Source organism: Neodiprion fabricii, chromosome 5, assembly GCF_021155785.1.
Source record: "Neodiprion fabricii isolate iyNeoFabr1 chromosome 5, iyNeoFabr1.1, whole genome shotgun sequence".
Lineage (NCBI taxonomy): Eukaryota > Metazoa > Arthropoda > Insecta > Hymenoptera > Diprionidae > Neodiprion > Neodiprion fabricii.
In genome coordinates, this window is record NC_060243.1 from 547,925 (window position 1) to 569,883 (window position 21,959).

Consider the following 21,959-nt stretch of genomic DNA (forward strand, 5'->3'; position numbering starts at 1 on the left):
ACTAGATTTGAAACAATATTACAGGAAATCAGTCAAAGAGTAAAAGCCGGTTCAATTCGGATCATCGATCGTCGTCGAGGTTGAACGGATTGGCTCCCAGGCGAATTTCGACTCGTAGTAAAATATTACGTAAGAATAGCTTTACCCCCCTCCGAGGTAAGGTCACGTAGAGATTTTTTAAACTCTCTCGGGACCTTTACGTAATTAATGACCGGCCCCGTTAAGAAACCTATGCCTGAATTGGAATAAATTTTCATTGGGCAGGTACGATACAATGCGACCTCCTAAGCTGTGTTTGACAGGTGACCAATTTCAGGTGGTCAAACGTTGAATCTCATAACTTCGTCGACGTTAAGTCTCGGTATACGTCCCCGTCAATTTTGTGAAACAGGTTTCGCTGTATTAGTGAGCAAATCGGTGTATCCGCAAAATCTCAGCAACAGTCCGAGCGTGTTTGCAGAGGGTGTTGCATATCCGAGAAAACGGAGATGGCTAAGGGCTCGCGGACATGATCGAGGAAAGATCGAGCTTCTGGATCCCCACCGAGGACCGTGAACTGGGTTAAGCGCGGCCAAGCGTCGAATTGCCCGAAAAGGAGGAGGGTTCAGGCCGTCAGGGCTGAGGGAGGAAGCGGCAGGGGAGGCTTCGCAGGATTATTGTACCTACAACAGATTTGACGCTTCGGGCACTCGTCTCCATGACGACAGACAGACGGAAGCTGGACGAGGCCTTCTCGCCTTCTCGAGGCCTCGGGAGAGAGGAGACGGAAGACGAAAGAATAACAAGCCGAGGAGGAAAAGCTGCGGACTTGCAGACCGCGGACAGTCGGGCTCGGTTCCCGCCTCCGGCGGCGTGATCGAAACCGGGCCGGAAACGCGGCACGGAGGGCCGCTTACTTCGCGTCTGGTGGAAGAAGACGTGGAGAGGCTGGAAGAGGGTGGATGAAGGGATCTCAGTCCTCTCGACGGCACGGCGCTGCACTTAGGCGAGGCCTCGGGGTCGGCAAACGTAGGGGCGGGAGGGAGGGGGGCATAAAGAGGGAAGGAGCGATCCTCGATCCTCCACTCGAGCGTCTGGAGCGCGCGGAGCCGCTCAGGGGGAGAGAATTCTCAGCTCGGACTTGAAGAACCGCTTCTCGAGAGCTTACTTATACACCGATGATGTCGCACGTCCCGAGGGATCGGGAAGCTCCGACATTTTAATCAAATCTTTGAACCGCGACCCCGAGGTGATCGGATCCAAATCTGCCATCCGGACGAATTTCTATTCGAATCGATCGATCGACGCGAACGACGCGATACTTTACTCCTCGAGAACACTGTAAGGCGCGTATTCCAACGGAATTCGGACTCGCCGGAAACCGTCCGGGTTGTGGGTACTTGAGGGAAGTTTGCTTACTCGCGACGCGAAATGAGACCATTTTACATAAATACTCCCGATATAGGGGCTCGCCAACTGCGGGCAAATTGCATCGTCGCGACGCTTAACCCCTCCGAAGGATATTCTCATATCCGTCCGTTTAATTAACTACCCCGCAAGCGGCTGCATGTGTGGAGTTTTTACGATCGCCAAACTGAAATTGAATTTTGTAAAAATATGCGAAAATGCGTGTCTAGCTATTTGACTTTGTGAAGGGACGAACTCGATGTTTTTTTCGTATTCTCTCTCTCCCTCTCTCTCTCTCTCACTCTTTCTCGCTGTTTCTTAGGGGTTGGATGTGTATTGTATATAAATCTATATACTCGTCTCGCAGAAGGGGTTCAGACTCTCGCGGTCGACGTCGCGACGTCGCTTCTTCGTATACACGTACACGGGGGTGAGGGACTAGGGGCGAATGAATTTGCATAATACGATTCAACGAGATCCCGTTTCTACAAAGTTAAGAAGAACAAGCCAATTACAGTGAGAAACTCTATGGTTGGGGCATGGGGACTTTCAGCGGCGTGAAGCGGTGCAGCTATAAGCGGGATTCTTTAAAAATATTCACCTGGTCATTAGCCCGAAGTGTGTATATGTATGCGTATATACATAAGGTATGATAAAAGTTCGGCCACGCACATGAGCCGATTACCAACGGCCACCGTGAGCCGCAGGGGTGAGAAAATTTCGAGCTTTCGGATGTAAACGCAGCCGATGCCGGGAAAAACGAATCGCGAGAAGCAAGCGCTGATTACGCGGCCGGACACCTGATTTATAATTCTGTTGAAAATAAAAGATTTTTTTTTCTCCAACCGGCGACGAAAATTTCCTATCTTAAAAGCCACGCTTCGTTCTTCCGTAACCGCGCATCGTCGTTGCTGCTGCTGCGCTGGCTTCGCGATGAATATTCATCGGGCATTTAGAACGCGGCGTAACTCAATTAGCGGTAGAATAATTGTCGCGGGTTATGAAAATTTTTCATACCTACCACCGACGAATTTCAGATGACTCGACGCGTACTCAGATCGTCGATAAGACCGTGCGAGAATAAAGGGTGCGGAGAATCGATCGACGATTAGGCATGCCTGCCTGGCCTCCTTCTGCGGAGTTGCGAATTTCGTCATTTTTCAACTGTCCGGAACATCGCAGTTTTACAGTAAAAGTGGATGAAAAAACACCGCGGATAACGTTCGTTGATAGAGATTTCACGGATATCCAGTTGTTTCACTCCTCCGGGCGGTGATATGCGTTATCTTTAACCAGACATGCGCTCGGTATCTGCTGTGGTAATGATTGAACGAACGAATGAACGAACGAACATTATTCTAGTTAACAACGTTCGTTTCATTCAAACATTGAACTATAACTCGAATCTATAGCGCCGTTCGTTCCGATATCTAGCGACTGAGATACGGACTTTGTGACAACTAGAACTTGCGACAGCCAGGACCCGTCTTCCCTGCAAAACTGGGGTAAAAATCGGTGTTTACTGCAAAGCGGAAATGAGGACGGCTGAAATCCCGGGGAAATTGGAATCGCGGTCTGTACGAAAATACCCCCGGTGAACAACAGGCGCGTACCTTGTATAACCTCACATCCACCCACCGATGGTGCAACTTTATTCAAACAAGTCACGGGACGCGAAACAACCCTCGACTATTCGACTTTCCATTCCGTCTCGGTTGCGAGGAAGAAGAAGAAGACGAAGAAGAAGAAGAAGAAGAAGAAGAAGAAGAAGGGGGTGACAAACAAATGCACCCGTCAGCCCGACCTGACAATCTTCTCCCTTGTTCATCTTCATCCTCCTCCTCCACCTCCTCCTCCTCCCGCTTCTTCTTCTTCTTCGCCGGCGTCGAGGAGCGAGTGAAAAGTGGAGGATCAGAGAAGCCGTGCTCAAGTAGACGGGACGCGCCAGCCACCCCTTCCATCCCACTTAGCCTTTTATAGATTATTCAGGAACAATGGCTGACAATGGCTGACAGTGGCTGACAATGGGTGACAAGGAGCCGCGCCGCCCCCGATACAAGCCCCCGAGTCCTCGCACACACGCCGCAAACCTCGCCGATCCTCCCTTGTACTTCCCGGTTCATTTTTTACGGTTCAATCAAACACTTGGACGTGCAAAGCTCAGACCTTTGCCACCGGGGGTGGATCCCTCCGCCCCTCGCCCCTCAATACCGAGCACGCTTTGTTATATTTCACGCCACCGCCACCGAAACATGCTCCGGGAACGTGACCTCTGCTATTTGTTACCGACCTCCTCCCCACTCGATCAGGCCAAGAGATACTCGGGCTTTTTCTCTACCCATCGACTTTCGACGAGAAATACCATTCAAATCCAGAGTCGTAAAATTTCACACGATTACGATTGATACGAGTATTCGAGCGAATACCGTCGGTCCTCATGTGATGCGAATTTTATCAAACACACATTTCTGCTCGCAATCGTGTCTAATACGCGAATCCCAATTCTTGCGGGAACGAGAATTCGGGACGGTTCGGCTCGGTTTTCAAAATAATGACCGAGGAGAGAAGAACGAAATATTGTGTTTCGTTTTCCCATTAAATGTACGCGTATCGTTCAATTTCGCTTGGGTAGAAACGCCGCGCGTTCACCGCAAACGCCTGCGAATTTCGCAAACCGCCTCTCAGGTTTTGCCGGTAACGAGAAGATAATTATTTTGCGTTCGTTACGTACGCTGGTTTGCTTCGCCACCCCTCCACCGTCCCCCGTCTCCCTTCCACCGTTTGCTTTCAGCCACTAGCTCGCTCTAAGGAACGTAGGAAGTAATAAGAAATTATTAAATTACCCCCCTCTTTTTCCTCGCTTTAATGGGAAACCTGATATTTCTCTCGACCTTCGTTTTCCACCCTATGATTATCGAGCCACCGTAACGTTTCGTTTCGTTGCACCAGCCCCGTTGCCAATTTTCAAAAGCGACGTACAAACTGTACGAGTTTAAGTGAAATCCGAATTGCTTACGGGATTGCACTACGAAAACTTGACGAAACGGCAAAGAGTGCAATTTGCCTGAAAACAGCAAGCACGAGCAACGGTAAGGTACGAGTATTACAGAAACAAACGGTTCCAAAGTAAACGCAGCTGCAGCAGATAACCGATCAATTTGCGTAAACGGTAAGCGCGTAGAGATAATACCGCGAGTAAATACCGGGTACGACAAGCTTATTGGAGATGAGGATGCGGTGAGGGGAGGGCCATTTTCGAGCAGAAATTAACGTCGCGGCTGCTGCAGCGATACTTGAACAACGAAGCTAGCGTGAATCCGCGAAAGTCGCGCGTCGAGGGTAAATTGCAAGTGCGGCATTGCGAATGAATTGACCCAGCTAGCGAAGCGCGATTATCGTTGAAAAGGACGGTCCCGCGGTAATGCTTGTATTATGAAAGAGGAGCTCGCAGCTTGCAGCTTTCAGGCAGATATAATTGTATACCATAGACGGTATACGCGCGTGTCTGCGTATCTGTTAATGGCAGTGTAGTTTTGTTATTTTTGCTGTGTAGTTGAATACAGACTTGTTGTTAGCGTGCATACATAGAACATAACCTATACCTATATTATGTGCCTAGATGCTGATGGTGTTGTATCGTGACGTTTGGTGTTTTGATGTTGATTGGATGACCGCCGATTCAGCGAGCTGTCATTTGTACCCGATTGTACCGACGTGATTTTCCACACCCCCCCGATACTACCCTCCGTCATCGCACGCCGCATACACGCGTAATGACCTCCTTTTCCAAATCGTCACTCATTACTCACCCCCTCCCCTTCCCACCGTCAAACAACCTCGCCGAAATCACCCCGTATCGCGCCAATTTCACCACACCGCACCGCACTGCATTGCACATCCCCAAACCTTCTTGACGCACAATTTTTATGGCTCAGGCTGAATTCGTCGAATCGACCGTCGTCCAATGTGGCTGCCCTTACCCTGTTACCACGGGTAGATCAACTTGTTAGATCCTCGAGTGCATTAACGAAGGAAGTGGGCCAACTTTCGACGCGATTCAACGATTTGTGTAAAAGCATTTCAAAGCTACAAGAATCGCGTTCGCTGTTGGCCCATCTCGTGATCGCGCTTGAATTGAGAAAGTAAAGTAAAAAAGACATGGAAAAAGAAAAAAAGATTAGAGAGAAACGAGTTCGGTAATTTTTATAAATATCAATGAGAAAGAATCGATCGTTTGCAAAGTTGTTATATTTTTACACAGAGTATCGGTCTGTATGTAATACGCACGTATTGACAATGATGTAGAAAAATGAAAAGAGCGAGGTGGTGCAGGGCTGGCACTTGGTGGAAACAGTGTGAAAGTGAACATAGCTGTGTGTTAATTTCAGCAGCGGTGAGCTCGCCTCGTATGTGGTGGATAGCACTGGCCGCATGTTTACACCAAGGTACGTGCACACCGCACATCTTTACCATCTCATCAACGACCCTCAAATCAACGGACTGAGCGTAGAAGCGAGGGAGAGAGAGAGAGAGGGAGAAAAAGAAAGATAGAGAGAGAGAGACAGAGAGAGAGAGAGAGAGAGAGAGGAAAAGAAAAAATAATAAACAACGTAACGAAAATTGTAGAGCAATTAAAGAGAGAAGAGGAAGAAGAGCAAAATCAGATACCTATATTCATTATATACATAGAATTACATTATTTGCATTGCACATCTTCTTCTTCACACCTTTTCGTGCATTATTATATTCATATACAATTCTCCAGTCTGTTCACTTGAATGTCGTTGTTAACCGTTCTCCAATTCTTTCTTTTTCGTTTTCCGTAATTTTCTTTATTTATTTATATATATATATATATATATATATATGTATATTTTTTAATAACAATTATAATTGCCATTCACATCGGCAGTATCAAATTATTGGTACCCAGATTTTTCAACCATGATTCATTCTCGATTCTTGCTCTCCGCGAGAGATGAAGAGTTGATTTTTAATCCGGAAAAAATTATCAACATTAGCATGGTACAAATAAGACTAAAAATAAGAAAAAGTTGCGTTTTTCTTCTCAGCTTAAATATAACCAGTGAAAATTAATATGTTTCCCAGCTTGCTGTGTAGTGTAATCAACGGCTTCGGTATCAACTGCGTTATGCGCGACATGACGAACGAATTCTCTATTCTATACTTGAGTCCTGTTTCAACACGGGGTTAATTATCAAGGCGCGTGTACAAGACTAAAAAAAAATAAAAATACCCACGGTTCATATTGCACAAAACTTCTGAAACGTTTCCGAAGGAACGGGTTGGGAGTATAGAAATCGTTCTCCCTGGAATGTAGATCGAGTTTAACCAAAGTTCGAAAGAATACAATACATGGAGCGGTATCTCCTTCGGCTTCCGTACGTCGTTGTACTTCTGAAATTCAAATCGATAAAATCCAATCCATGTGTAACGCATCGAATTGTATTATATACGGCGCGACTCGAGTTGTTGCACAGTTCGAAAAGGGGTTAAACCTCCGGGTGGTGGGGTGCAAAGTGTTCCGTCGGGTCGGACAGAGGGAAGAGAAATACTGGACAGGATCACGAGGAGTAAAAAAGAGCTGGAACGAGTATGGATATTGCCGCGTTTGATTTCTGAGGCATGCTTACACCCTAAATAACGTGGAGATATTATCAATAACCATGCTTCAGGCCTGCGGGATTCGTGTGAGAAGTATTCGTTGAACCTCTTTTCGAGTAGCTGTGCAGGCTTCTATTTACGGATGAAATGGGGAGCCCTTTTTAAATTCCATTTTCGCCTCACCTTTTTCCGCAACACTTGTAAATTGAGAGAAAACAAGCCGACTTTTTTACAATCCGCAATCACTGTCAGGATTAGAAATACAAGTGAGGGGAACGAGAAACGGAGAATCAGAGGAAGGGTTGATCCCGAAATTCGAAGCAAAGCCGTGTTTGCAAATTATCATTTGTAATTAGCGGGTCAATTTTTCGATGTTTCGTTTTTCCAATTTTTTTCTTATATCTTTACTTTTATTTTTCGTCCACATATTTTGTTCATTTGTTAGTTTCGATCAATCGATTAGTCCGTGGTTATTATATTAATTGCTAGCAACACCCTGTGCAAGGGATGATATCAACCGACTTATGAATTCAACGCTGTGCGCTTCGTTGTGTTGCAGAGGTTTTGGCTTCATCACGTTCGCGGATCCAGCCAGCGTCGACAAAGTTTTGGCTCAAGGCACTCACGAACTCGACGGCAAAAAGGTAAGTACATCGTATTGAAAAATATACTCTCATGTCCCTTTCGTCCCTTCTCTTCCCCTCCCAACTAATAATTGTAATGAAAAGATCGATGGTCAACCTTCGATCGTGATAAATCATTTCCCTCGCGCTTACGTGTACAATATCTGATTGTAAGTCGGTCGACGGATCATCGCGATGGAATTTAAATTGGTATTTTAAACATGAGAGTCCAAGGAACGAGCCTTCGACCCCTTAACGGCCAGGCCTCTTTCCCATTAAAAAAAATCATTTTTCTCAAACAAAATGTTTAAACATCACACTTGTTGAAAATAGAGTTTTTCAATTTTCATACCTAAATAAAAAGTTTTTCAAATCAAATTATTCGTTGAACATTTTCTTTAAAGTGCCTATTACTATTTCTCAAATTATTTCCGAACTTTCAGATTGAAATTGAAGAAGATAAAAAAAAAAAAGATACAGCTTCTTCACCCGTGTAGATAATATGCTACAACGGCAGTTTAAGGGTTAAGTAACGGGAAAAGATCTGTACGCGTTAATGAGCCTGAATTTAGGGACAAAAATTGAAAACGAATTTGCGGGACGTCCGCTAAGTGAAAAAAAAGGGGGGCTTGTGAAAGACGTTTGAGCGAAGTGAGGACAAGACGGCCGTTTATATTGAGAGAAACTGGCACGCGTAACGCTTATTGGAATACCGTAATTAGGCTTAGTTAGCTATGTCTTGGAAATTCACGTCCTCTCGTTATTGCGTTATTACACGATGCCAAACCGGGGCTGAACGCCTATACCACTTCGGCAATTCCGGTTGACCAATTCCTTTCTGAGTAAGCGGTTTCCGACGCCAACCCGTGACTCCTCTCCATCCCTGTATATGTATATTGTACATATATACCTCTGTACACATATTTATTCAAGCCGGAATCCGCGCTGGCAATTATTATTATCGCGGTCCCTTTTCTTCCGCCCTGCTGCAGCTCCTATCCGCGGTTATTGTCTTGCTTCGCTGTCGAGAGCCACCATCCGCGGTTTGTGATAAGCTAATTATTTTCATCGAATTATAGGGCTGCCCGAGTTTCAGGGAAGAGGGACGAACATTCGCTCTTGGATTGAAATTCCCATCGCTTGCACTGGTACGGGGGAAAAAATCCGTGTTTTCCAGTTTACGTGCTCTCTAAATTTGAGTTCCCAGTTGCAAGTACTTTTATCACTGGAAAAAAACCAGTTCGTAAACACTAACGGTTCAGTGACGCTTCACTGATATTTCACCGATTTACAGTGTATTATATACACTGATTTTCTCCAGTGGTATAGCTATATAATTGGTTCACATTTATAAAGTAAGATTTGCAGGATTTCATCGACTTCCATTTAACGTTTGATTCATTTTGTTCGTCTCTACGTTTTTTTTTTTTATCCATATCTTCTTTTTCTATTTTTTTCTTTTTTTTTGTCTATCGCGGATTGTTAACATTTCGTGTCAATTTCTGACTGCTGAACTGGTCATCGTTGAGTTATTCAATTAGTAACGGAACGGTGGTTTCAGAACCGAATATTTTTTTTTTAGCCATGCATTTTTCGAAGCTTCGTCGCTTCGAAGCGACGTCGAGAAAACGTGAGAAAGAGAGAGAGAGAGAGAGAGAGAGAGAGAGAGAGAGAAAGAAAGAGGAAGAAATAAAAATAAAGCAGAAGCGAAGAAGAAAAAGAAGAAGTATAAGAGCTTGGCGGGAGGCAAATAACGGCGGGTTGTCGCGTTATACGGGGAGTATAAGAACCGAGAAAATAAAGTCAAAGGAGGAAGCCTGCGTTCTCCACCACCACCACCCTCCCCCCCCCCTCCTCCCCCCTTTAAACAACTTTCCAAATTAAATAAGGGAGACTTAATTTTTCGAGCTGCAGGACGACGCCGTTTCTCTGGTGTGACGCGGTGCTTGCCTGCTGCTTGCCTACTGTTTGATGTTTGCTCAAGATCCGTTAAACGTCCGCCTCCTTGCGTTCGCGAAGTAACCGGCTTTACTTATCCCCGTGAAAAATTAAAAATAAAAAAAAAGGAAACACAATTAAGAAAGAGCAAAAAAACTTTACCGACAAAGTACGGGAATCAAAATTAAGGCGTTTAGAAAAAAAAAAAAAAATCAAACAACAAATCGGAACAGAAATATCATTACCGTTTCATCGAGTCGACAGACACACGTGACATGACTCGTGGTGAAGTTTCCTGAATCTGCAGCTACAGAAGTCGATTTTTTAGCTCGCCAATTTTTGCTGATGGACCTTCTGCGGACGAACATGAAAAATTTAACGTTGCGGAAAGAGGAGGACAAGAAAAATAATCCCGCCGCTGTTTCGAACGACTTCGCCGGTTGCTCGAGCAGACGGTGATGAAAATTTCGAAAGCACGGTAGTAGATTAAAGAGTGAATTACTGGCGGGAAGGGGTAGCAGCGTAACGCAGAAAGAGAAAATAAAAAATTCATCTCAAACGCATTTCGTTCAAAGAACACGTTACCTGACACGTGTACATGTAGGTAATACAACATTTCTGAAGAGCAGCAGTTACAAGCAAGACGGACTACGATGGTATAGAATCGGAAGTAAAAAGCACCTGTACCTACGGGAAAAACGCGTGTATTACACTGACTACTGTAAGGTATAACAACAGAGAGAGAGAGAGAGAGAGAGAGAGAGAGAGAGAGAGAGAGAGAAGGGAAGAAGGGCTGCAGACGAGGTATATAGACGCGGTTTATATTTCAAATTTAAAAGCATTCGACAATGGACGCGCTTCTGGTATTGTTGACTCACTCGGTAAGAATAAGGCGCAAGAAGAAGTGGGGGGGGGGGGGGGGGGGGGGGGCGAGGAAAGGGGGTTGACGGTGGTCGTGGTGAGTTCTGTAAGAGGGGCTGCAGACAATTTCCTCAAGGCTCAGTGGCTCGAGTCTCCATTTCTCTCTCTCTCTCTCTCTCTCTCTCTCCCTCGCGCGCGCGCTTCGTCTCGAAATAAATTATTTCTGTAGCACAGATGAGACGTAGTGTAGCGTAAGCGGCAATGCTTATTTTTCGGGCGGTTTGCGCGCGTCAACTCGACGCGGGTGGTATAGATATGTACAATATATATTATAATGCGGCCGGATTTCAAATGAATTCAAATAAAATCAATCGCGGAAAGTTTTTATTTTATTCTTTTCACTTCTTCCCTTTCCCCCGTCGTTTGTTTCTCCCCCCCCCCCCCCAAACCCCTCCCTACTTCTCTTCCCCTTTTTCATACTCTTTTTTCTTTCCACCCTCGGTGATGAGGGGTTGATATTAGGCTGCAGTGCAGGAAACCGAGGAGATTGAAAACTGGAAATCGATTTGGGGGTGGAAATTTGGCGAAAAAAAATTGATTTCACGCTTCGACGCCTCCGTCCTCCCTTCCTCCCTTCCAGAATTAGCCACGCCGCCATTCCGCTGCAAGCTCGCGGACATGGCGAGCTACACCTATACTATACCTATACATGTATGTAAGGTATATTCCCCCCTCCCCTCCCCCAAGGAAACCTCGACACTCTCGTCGAGGCGGCGACGAGGCAGTCAACCGACTTTGCCGGGTAGGCCTTGCTTACATTGTTGACCTTATTCGCCATTAGGGGGCTCGCCTTACGGCCCCCGGAAGTCGGCCGGGAAGAAGGACAACAGACCGAGAGACGAAAAGTGCCTGCTTTTCCCCACAAATCGCGCACCGCCGGTCGGAAGGGTCGATTTCACCTACCTATGGCTAGTGTATATACTATACCTATATGTAATATAACTACGTATACCTACGCGCGACAAGAAGGGCGTCACGAACCTTTTCATCTAGACACAAACGATATTCGCGTACGTTTACACGTGTACGCGTGCCTCAGATGTACAACAAGTGCACCCAATGCTTTTTCCCTCACATACAATCATGTACAAAGTGGATTTATACCCATATCTGTACGTGCATATACATATATATATATATATGTGTACCTATACATGAATTCACACTGGGGTGTTTTTAAAAAGCACGCGGCGACACTCGACGGATTAAAATAAGGTCCCGTTCTCCACTTCTTTTAGCCCCGCGGTGGAAATTATTTCTTTCCAAACGAGATATACGCAATTATAAGGGAGGGGGGGGGGGACGAGAGAGCAAGCGTTGATCCTTGGAAAATGAAAATCCACGCCGTGCCGCCGTTGCGTGTCTATGTATGAAAAAAAAAAAAAAAAAGTTGTACGAAGCATGGTGTATATAAGTATAAACGGAGAAATTTATTTTCCCAGAGTTTTGAATACCATTTTTTAACGCCGGAACCTTTTTCGCCGCGGCTGTACGCTTATTAACCGAGTAAATTAAATGGGGTCGTCCGTCCACTTTTCTCTCCCCCCCCCCCGCTCTCCCTCCTTCTTCGCCGCTGCCCGCTTTTGTTTTCTCGCAAACAAGACAGAAGTGAAAGAGTAAAAACAAAAAAAAAAATAAATAAATAATAAAAATGAAAAAGAAATTGAAAAAACAAAGAAAACAAAAATGATATCAAGTAAAAGACGAAATTTTTCGGCGTTAATAAAGGGCGCAAAAGTTTTAACGAAAGCGGGACTTGGGGCTCGGTTACGCTTCCGTAGTTACTCGGAGCATGCTCAAAGTACTATTAAGTAAAGGTATTAAATATCCCTTCTCCTTCTACCCTGCCGAAAAGTGTGTAAGCGAATCGGCCGGCTGCAGAACTGTACGAGGTATAAACAACCCCTCTGTCCGGGATTATTAATTTTCACAAAATTTATATACGCTCTAAATTTATGATGAAAGTAATTCATAATCGATATACGCATATATATTATATTTAACAGACTGGAAAAACGATAATAATTCTTTCCGTACTGGCTGATAATTATTTTTTAAATGAAACACCTTGAGAAATCCATTCCAATATTACTCCGCTGTGTAAAGTTCTCGTCACTGCCGAGATATTCAAGGTTCAGTGAACAATTCTGAAACGAAATCAGTACTGGCAGCGGAATATCCGTGAGTTTTTGCAGAAATATCTGTCGTACGTATAACGCAAGCTTGTGCAATAGTTGGGGGAAAATTCGGTGAAGGAAATAATTCCGTCAGAGTTTTGTAACAGACTTTTTTGAAACCGAACGTGACTCTGGAACCCGAAGGGACGGACGAAAATGACGCGGAAAAAGCTCAGCGAAGGCGGAAAGTAAACGTCGCGTATACGTCGACCCACTCCGGGGGGGCAAAATCGACTCTGCGGTACGGAACATATCGGCAAAGGAATGCTACAGACATACATAAGTATATAAAGTATAGGGGAATAACAATAATGATTATGATGATAAAAACAACACCGGGCAGTCTCGCGGGTTCATCTTTTGTAAGGCGATGCGACGCGACGCCCGACTTTTCGGACTTTCCAGACTTTCGGTCTCTCCCGGCATTTCATTCGCTTGTTAGCCGGCTTCTTCTCCGTGTCGTCGGTGATTCTCTTCGCTTCTTTGGAGGCCATTCGTCGCTGTCCTCGAATCGGCAAAACAGCCTGCGGCTAAAACCGAAAATACGAAACTCGTTGCACGAGGACTGGATTCGTTGGATTCGCAGAGATTAATTGTACCTGAGATTCGCTTGTAATTGCGTGTCAAAGATTCCCGTATTTCACGTATTTCACGGAGGTTACAGTTGGCCCAAATTCTACGCTTCTTATCTTATCTTATGTATTGTTACGAGGTGTTCGTACATCGTAATATATTTTCAAATTTTTATGTATTCTTAAGCTGCGAGGATCTTTTTGAAAGTACTAGAATAAAAAATGTTGATATATTTTGAACAAAGGCTTTTTCGACGTCGTTGCTTTGTTTCAAAATGCGCGACAATGGTCGAAAATATAGTAGATTCTTACGATTTCACTCTACGCGAACTAGTTTTTTTTTTTTTGCAAAACTATTTTTGGCAACTGACTCGAGGAGATGCTTATTTATTTTTTTCTCAGGAGTCAACCAAACATCGCCGTTTGTCAATCATAATGAATGTGCAACTTCAATTTTGTAATGTTAAACAATGCCAAATTGATGAACAAAAAGGGTCTCGCAATCAGTAAATATACAGGAAATTGTCTTTTAAATAAAGTCAGACATCGTAGAGCGAAATCGAACGAATCTGGCAAATTTTCATAAATTTTGTTGATGCCTCTATCAAACTTTTGTTTACGATAACAATATTTGCTCTATTTTCGTAGATTAAAGAGGTTCTCGTAGTGAAGGAATATTCAATGTACCGACTATATTATCTGGTGGTAAAAAAAAAGTGTCGATTATTGACCAATCAGCCTCCTTGAGCCTTTTTCTCGCACCCTCAAACTCTGGGCCGGAGTTGCCTCTGGAACGGAAAACAACCCTTTCCCTTCCTCCTCCCTCTCCATCGCGACGTCTCCCATCAATCCTTATCGCCTTCCGGTAAGTCCTGAGTTACGTCTCCCGCGTTCCGCAACCCCCTCGGTGCCAGGTTTCTTCCACTTTTCGCGTTTTTGTTTCTTTTTCGCGATTCTCCCAGTTAGCTTCACTGCGCCGTTAAAGTAAAAAAAACTCCTCAAAATAGGTATGATGTTGGACCGTTCAAGCTGTAACCCTCTTTAAAACCTTAGCCACGAAGTCACGATGTCCCATTTCAATTCATCAATCCCAGCCTGTGTTCGTTTTAAATTCTCACTTCAACGTAACAGCTGACAAAAGCTCAAGGGTCAGGCAGGTGTACAGCAAGCTCACCTTTTACCCGGCTTATCGGAACCGCGGCTCAAACAAAGTGTAATATCCGGTAAACGTACGTATAAGTATACTCGGGCCGCTGCGCCCGATGGAACGGGCAGAATCGGCGTGCCCGAAGGGCTCGATAAAAAGCCACAAGTCAGCGAAAACTTATACGTCGAAGCCCGGAGCTTTATAAGGTAACGTGTAACTGCAGCCCCGATTTCCCGGCAAATACTAAATATTGATAAAGACGAGAGGAACCGGTTCATCTATCAAATCAAAAAGGCATTCCCTGCACGGTTAGATAAACATACCATACCTATGCGTATGTATATGTATACGTACATACACTATTCCGGCTTGCTGTTTTTTTCTTACGCCAGTCGTTATTATTATTATTATATCATTGCCATTACTACCGCTATTATTTTCATCATTTTTCTTCTCCACCTCGCGATTTTTTTTCAGCGGCAAAAGAGAAACGCGGCAAGGTCCTGATATAAGTTTGATACAGTTTTTGTTTCCTTTCGATTTTTTTGATTTTTTTTTCATTCGCTTCATCTTTTGCTTCCTCTTTTACTCTCTCTCTCTCACTCTCTTTCTCTACCTCGCTTTTTTTTCATTTCACCCCCGAGCTCGATACCGACTGGCTTTTCATTTATTCGACCGTTCGCGCAATCAAAACTCGCTCCGCGGATTCACGTCGTAAAAAGACGGCGAGGAGAGGAGAGCGGGGGACTCATGATACATCGCCAGGCCCCAGGGACGTTATACGTTCTTTTTATGAACCCCTGAATGGCGAATGCCTATGTACGTATATGTATGTACAACGTATACATGTATGTATGTCGCCCACCGACTATCTCAGACAAAAGACATTCTAATGGCTCTCTCCTCTCTGCATCTCTCTCCCTCGCTCTTTCCGTCTCAGCTCCGTTTTCACCAGAGGAATTCGAAACGTGTCTTTCAAGAAAACTTTCTCCAACTCCCCAGCACACACCGTTGCAACCCCCGGATTTAGCCACTTCTATGGTGTAAGACATCATAATATGTGTATTACACATATATATATATATACATATATATGTATACACGTATAATTCCACGCCCGCGGCGTCGTAGGGGAAAATACCAACCATCCCCTGCAACCTTGGCCGAGTTTCTCCGTCTTCTATCATCATCAATCGAAAAAGCCGGGGCTGGTTAATAGCCAATTACCAAAATTCGAGACTCCGTCATCACGCTCCGAGTAACATGTTACAATTCCGCGTTGTCCGTCCGTTTCTGCAAAGCAAGGGATCGCCGAGAGATTTCCGCAGTCGCAGAGCTTTTCTCTTCCTCTCGCTCTGCGTATACTATGTATATACCTCTCTCTCTCTCTCTCACGCACATTCTCCGGCGGCAATCCATTTTCAGATTAAACACGCGTAAAACTCAGCGGTGGTGCTGGTGGAGCGCAGCTTCGTGCCGAAGCGGCAAGAAGATCCGAATATACCCAACGTAGACGGTTAGCGTAAAACGGAAAGCTGAAAGCGAGGGCGAAAAACCGGGACGGCAATGTAACGCGGATGGCGAGTGCCGTCCGCTTTTTATCCAGAAGCGCAAAGGAACCGGACGGATATTCGCAATAGGATCGTATCCTTCTTTCCGTATCCGCGACGATTTCGCGCATCCGCGGCGGGAAAAAAGCCCTGCAAGCTTTGTCCGTCGATGCTGCTCGAGCTGACGATCGAAACTTCCAACCGTCGGACTTTGACGCGTAATTTATAAAACGGTGCGGTGGAGAAAAAGCTGTAGAGCACGATCCGCGACGCGGTCCGAGTCGTAATTGCAAATGCAATCACTGCAGGGCAACCGAGGGACGCTTTTTATGCAGCATCGCAACGGAAACGTATTTTTCCTTCTTCGACTCGGGCGTTTGTTGGCCTGCTTCTCGATCCTTCTTTCCCCCTTCCTCGTTTTCGCGTTTGTGTGGGTGCGTTTTTTTTCTACTCGGCTTTGTATACTTTTTGATTACTTTTTTTTATACCTTTTTCCAAAATGTTTGTCACATACTTTCTCCAGCTTTTCTCCCGCATCTCCGATCCGCGGCGACGGTCTCGCTAAACTAACGTATCTCATACGCCGACGCCTGATACAAAATTGAAATGATATACCTACCGGCGAGAGAGGTGAGCCGATTCTACCCGCCGCCGTTGCTGCTAGGCTGCTTTACTCGGATAAGATGAAACCAATTCCCGTAATGGCTCGTTTATTGAGAACCCGTATATACACGCATCCCTGGTTATAATTGACGGATGACTGCTACCTCGCACAATCTCGTGTAACAAACACCTATCGGGCAGATGTATCTTCGTCCGAGATACACGTGTGCGTATTACATGGTAATTAGGAGAAGGGCCGTAAAAATTACAACCCTCAAACTCGTTCGAGAACTTTTCCGAGTAATTTGCCATCACCGTTATTATTATCTAGACTCTTTTCGCACATATTTCAATATACGTACAAATGCGATTATAGATGCGTAGAAATGGTTCGATAATTGATTGAAATTGAGAAAAAAATTTAGCAGACTGTGAACTGTAACAAGAATACGTCGCACCGATCATTTCGCCGGGTTTAAAGGGCAGTTTCGGCTTGTAGCTCGGGAGGGTGGCGGGGAATGTTGATATCGCCGTGCTTTTAAAAGTTTGCGAGAATCTCTGGGAAAAACAGGAGTTACAAGGAAAGTGGATAATTAAAGGGTGCCTCGCTGAGCAGACGGTGAGTTCCCACGAAGTAGTGGCGGCGGCTTAGCAGAGCTAGTCGGATGGGATTCGGACGGACGTTGAGGACGAGAACGAGGGTGAGCCGTGGAGGAGAGCGGCAGACACCCGCCCGGGGCCTTCGTGCCGATTATCGAAGTCACTCGGCGGCGGCAGCGTCGGCTAATTGCACGCCGTGTTTCTCTCCTCGGCTCGATAATTTCGCCTGCCCCAGCCGCTGGAACCTGAAAACAAATCGGAGAAGAATTCCTCGTGATTTTCATTCACGCGCGAATCTGTTCAATATTATTTCCCCTAAACACGGGCACTTGTAACTGGGAATCAGCGAATTTTCACCCATTCCGAATTTAGAGAATGAGATAGGTGGCTGAAGTATTTTTTTTTTCTTCTTTTGAGCAAACAACGAGGTATACAAGGAGAGTTCTGGACTAAGATTCCTGCACCGACACAGTTACCGACGCTCAGCCAAGACGAACCTTTTTTCGATAACGTTAGAGGGTCGGGGATATCCCCATTCTTGTTGACTTTATTGATCATCGGATCGCTTAGTTAACCGATGTTATCGATCGTATGATAATTTTGACGCCCCACCCTTCTGGCAATTTTCTCCGACTCACCATAGTTTCAACCCTTACTCGGCAAAATTCCGAAGGATCGATAAAGTCAATCAGAGCCGTGATATCCGCCATCCACGAACATTCTCGAAAAGGCTTCGTGCCTTGGACAAGTTTCCGTGACTCTGTCGGTACAGCAATCAGTACCGAGAACTCTTCTGTAGTGTGACTGCTAAACATTGGCAATGATTCAATTAAACGATCGCTAAATTTCTCGTTTCGCCGCGACTCGGACGATGCAACCGATTCTTTTCCTTCGTTGCAGCTGCAGTGCTTCCGCGGTGAAATTGTGCAAACACACCAGCGCTTTGCCGTCTCGATCTCTAGGGGCGGCTCATTTACCCCGGCGAATTGGCATCCGGTAGGCGAAGTCCACGCGCTGTTTGCACAAACTCGGAAAGGGTAACTAGCCAACTAGCCGCTGCAATGTCTGACTGCCCGTTCTCTGCAGCAGAAACTGGACAACGACGCCCGAAGCGCGACAAAACAATTACGGGAACTCATAACTGCCCGACGCAGCAGTCTCGGCCCTGCGATGTCCGCCTTGTCGCCCTCTCCTCTCTCTCTCTCTCTCCTCATCTCGCCGTGCACTCTCGTCTCGCACCCCATGTCAAAGTGTCAGCGACAAACGGCTTCACCAGACCGAAGTCTAATCGCGGGAATTTTGCCGGTGAAACTCATCGCATCGAGTTTGAAAGAAGTGCAGATAAAAAAAGGAATAATCATCCCGCATTATTCCGTAGGGAGAATGCAGTTCCTGGATCTGTAATAACGCCGGATTAGATACGACTATCTTTTCCGGTTTCTCGCCAAAGAGTTCGCAACGTCAGCAACAGCGGGACAGCTGCTTCCTGTTTTCATCCATGATATTCCTCCTCTGCATGGTTCCAAAGATGACGATCACTGATTTTCACCCTCTCGAATCTTTGCGTCACCGGAGCCAATTCAGTCAGACGATGATTCGAACGGGTGGATGAAAAGAGGTCTCCTTAAAAAAAATCAAACTCAGATCAGGGATCGACGCGCGAAATCTCCTCGAGTCAAAACTCGAATATCTCGCGTAAAACTGCTTTCAATCTGGCTCTTACACGGCACCGTACGTGTACGAACTTCTCTTCGCTTCGATTCTGCGAGAAGTGGATTTGTCCCATATAGGTATCGTACGTATACGTGTACACTGTACAGCTATAATACGCGACGTCTAGCAAAGCCAGGCGATGCGCGCCTTCGAATATTGCAGGCTGCTGGCGCCGAATGCTTTTGACGTTAGCTGTCACCGACACACAATCCCGACACTCGGACTCTCTATTAAATTCAACCCGCTCTCCTTGTTCAGCGACTGGGGAAAAGAACATTGTTGAACAATGAAATGGGATCACTTCGACACACCAAATTGTTGCTGTTCCTGTTGGTATATATTTCGGTTCACTAGGTACCGCGATTAAATTTACTTATTGTTGGATGAAGGGACTTATCGATTGTTACTATTTTAATTGTTGTCAAGCAGCAACATAGACGATGGTATGTTTTTTAGAAATGGTCCGACAGATTTGATTTACGATTTATGCCCACCAAATGTGCCCGTATACAACATTGCGACTGATCCAAGAAAATCGAATCAGTTGCTAACGCGATACTTTCCTCCAGTTCGTCGCTTGGAAAGATTGATGCATAATCTAGGAAAATTTCTTCGTCATAACCAAACCTTATATCATCTTGCGTTCAATAAAGACCGTGTCGTTTATTAAACTGGTAATTCTATTTAATTTTATCGACATAATCATCGCATTTCGACTGTCTTTTTCTATTCTCTCCTTGTCAACGAAAGCATGAATAATTAGATTAAACATCATCGTCATATCGCTGTATGGAAAACGGTATGTTTTTTTTTTTGCCCAACAACGCTGAGCTCGACTCGAATAAGAGTAAATTTCCAGAGTTAACTCATCCCTCTTTGCCTTGCCGCATATCGTAGCCGGCGTGGCGCGCAGCTGGTATATTTACGAATATTAAAAGCTATCGCTCAGTTCTTCGGCCATATAACTGACCAACCTCTCCGGGTGTGTACACGACTCTATTGGCCGTCATGCCGCGGGGCTTTTGCTCTGTGTGTACAGAACGAATCCCACACGTCTCCTCGAGTCCGGCAGTACGAATCGACGCTTTTAATCGGCCGCTATCGCGCTTCCAAATATTGTCACAAATTGTTGCGTATACGCGAAATGTTCTTCCGCAAACTGAGAATTACGATAACCCGTTATTTTATCATCTCATTCCCGCGCAGATGTGCTCTTCCTCCTATTATACCGGCTCATTTTTATATCCGAAAGCGTCAGCAAGCCCGTAACGTAAGCTTACACGCGGAGTGCGGATCGTTCTTTACGATCAAAATAAAGATCCGGGCAGTGACCATCACCTCTAGAGCGAAACGATTCTGAGATTAATTAGTAATTTGTAATGGATTTTTTATTGCTGTATAGAAAAAACGAAGCTGCGCAACGTAAAATTTGCAATTAAATCCGCACGACCATTGAACGGTCTACGATCTTCCGATTCTTCGCGTCCAATTCCGCGGGCCGGTTCATCCCGTCTTGAAAAGCGATTTTTGGCACGCGAAATACGCTCCCGGAATTCAGCTTCCGGGATACTTGGAGCAATCTGCCCGTGGCTTGCGAGGCGGGAGAATCGTTGGACCATTCTAAATCGCGGCTTATAATCCCTCTGGAGAATCGGTTATAGATACGCGGAAATTTTCCTGCGGGAAAAAAAGATGGCTAAAATTGGTCACGCGGTTTCTCGTATATTAAATATATGTTAATTTGTATTTGTTTTAAAATGCTAAGCTACGGGTATAGTGGCTTATGAACAGACGACACGGGGATTCGAGTTTTAATTACACGAACTCCCACCTCTTTCCGCCCTCCGTTAATCCGCCAGTGTGTCGTTATACATGTATGTGTATTTCACAGTAGAGTCGGTGTGTATAGGAATCGCGAGATGAAATACTTTCGTGACCAATAATAATACAGTCCAGATATGGAAATACAAGCTGCGGCGTCGATAGCGATTTTTTTTAAATATTTTTATTATTTTTATTTGGGTCACTCCGTGAATCGAAACGAATCACAGAGGATTTCAGGTGAAAAATAAAGTAAAAACAACAAAAAGGGCACGAATAATTCCGAAATCACTGCACACGCCGAACATATTACCTACAGAATCGCTTATATTTGCGTTCAATTTGCCAGACGAATTAACCGGCGTATTTGCAGCCCGTTGGTTCAAACACGGATAACGTTGGACGAATTGCGGTTTCAAAATTCAATAACAATTCCTTCACAGCTCAAACTAAATTATATATTATATCTGATATATGTGTGTTAGGGTGGTTGAGAAAAGCGCCTTTTTTTAGGTTTCCAAATATTGAAAATTTATATCAATTTATATTGAAAACGAATCACCCTAATATGTATATATATATATATATATATAATAATGTATAATAGAATATCATATTTCCGACGGTCAATTATTCAATCTCCACTCTTGCCCCAAGACTTTCGCATTTCAGGAACGAGAAAGGTAGAGGGAGAAAAAAAAAGAAATTAAGGAAACTTGAACCGAGCGAAAGAACAATCTATCGAAAAGCAATTAAAAAAGTTTTCCCACCGAGAGTATTACAGGAGAGAGGAGGAAAAGAAGCGAACGAAGTGAATAAAAAGTAAGGTGGCCCGAATTTGCGCGAACTTGGTCGTCTTGGGGAGAGAGAAAAGCTCGGCTTCCGGTCTCTCAGACCAAACCTTAGGTACACAGAGCAGGTACTCGCATGGAGAGCGCAGCGAGATATCGCGGCGATAGCGAAACCTCCGGTTTACGTATCTGCATGTACTTCGCGACCATCTAATCTAGACAAGAGCCGCGTGTTCGTCCCGGGGATTTGACGGGAATTAAGGTTGCCGGGCTGCTGCGGTTCTCTGAACAAGGTGCCGTGTTTAAAAGCGTCGGGAAACGAGGTGCATTAATTTAAAAAGCAATATCAGAGATTCTATGGTGCTGGGAATGCCTTTCAACCATAGTCCGCACCCGGTTCGCTCGCTTCCTCTGCATCCCCGCCGCTAACTATACCCTATTCCTCTCCAACATTGCTGTAGCGTTAAAGCCGAATGGCAACGTGACGCGAGT

The 21,959-nt window shown here is 45.1% G+C and overlaps 1 protein-coding gene across 15 annotated transcripts in view; it reads left to right on the forward strand.

Moving 5' to 3' along the window:
- Positions 1-21,959, forward strand: part of LOC124182895 (RNA-binding protein Musashi homolog Rbp6) — a 400,556-nt gene that overhangs the window by 205,425 nt on the left and 173,172 nt on the right. For 12 of the 15 annotated variants that reach the window (XR_006870884.1, XR_006870885.1, XM_046570684.1 and 9 more), the window contains exons 4-5: positions 5,775-5,831; positions 7,571-7,655. Coding sequence is in view for 13 of the 15 variants with exons in the window: in XM_046570684.1 (XP_046426640.1) it covers positions 5,775-5,831; positions 7,571-7,655 (142 nt within the window). In the remaining 2 variants the exon portion in view is untranslated. The remainder of the gene's footprint in view (positions 1-5,774; positions 5,832-7,570; positions 7,656-21,959) is intronic. The other 3 variants (XM_046570689.1, XM_046570697.1, XM_046570685.1) reach the window with 2 other exon arrangements.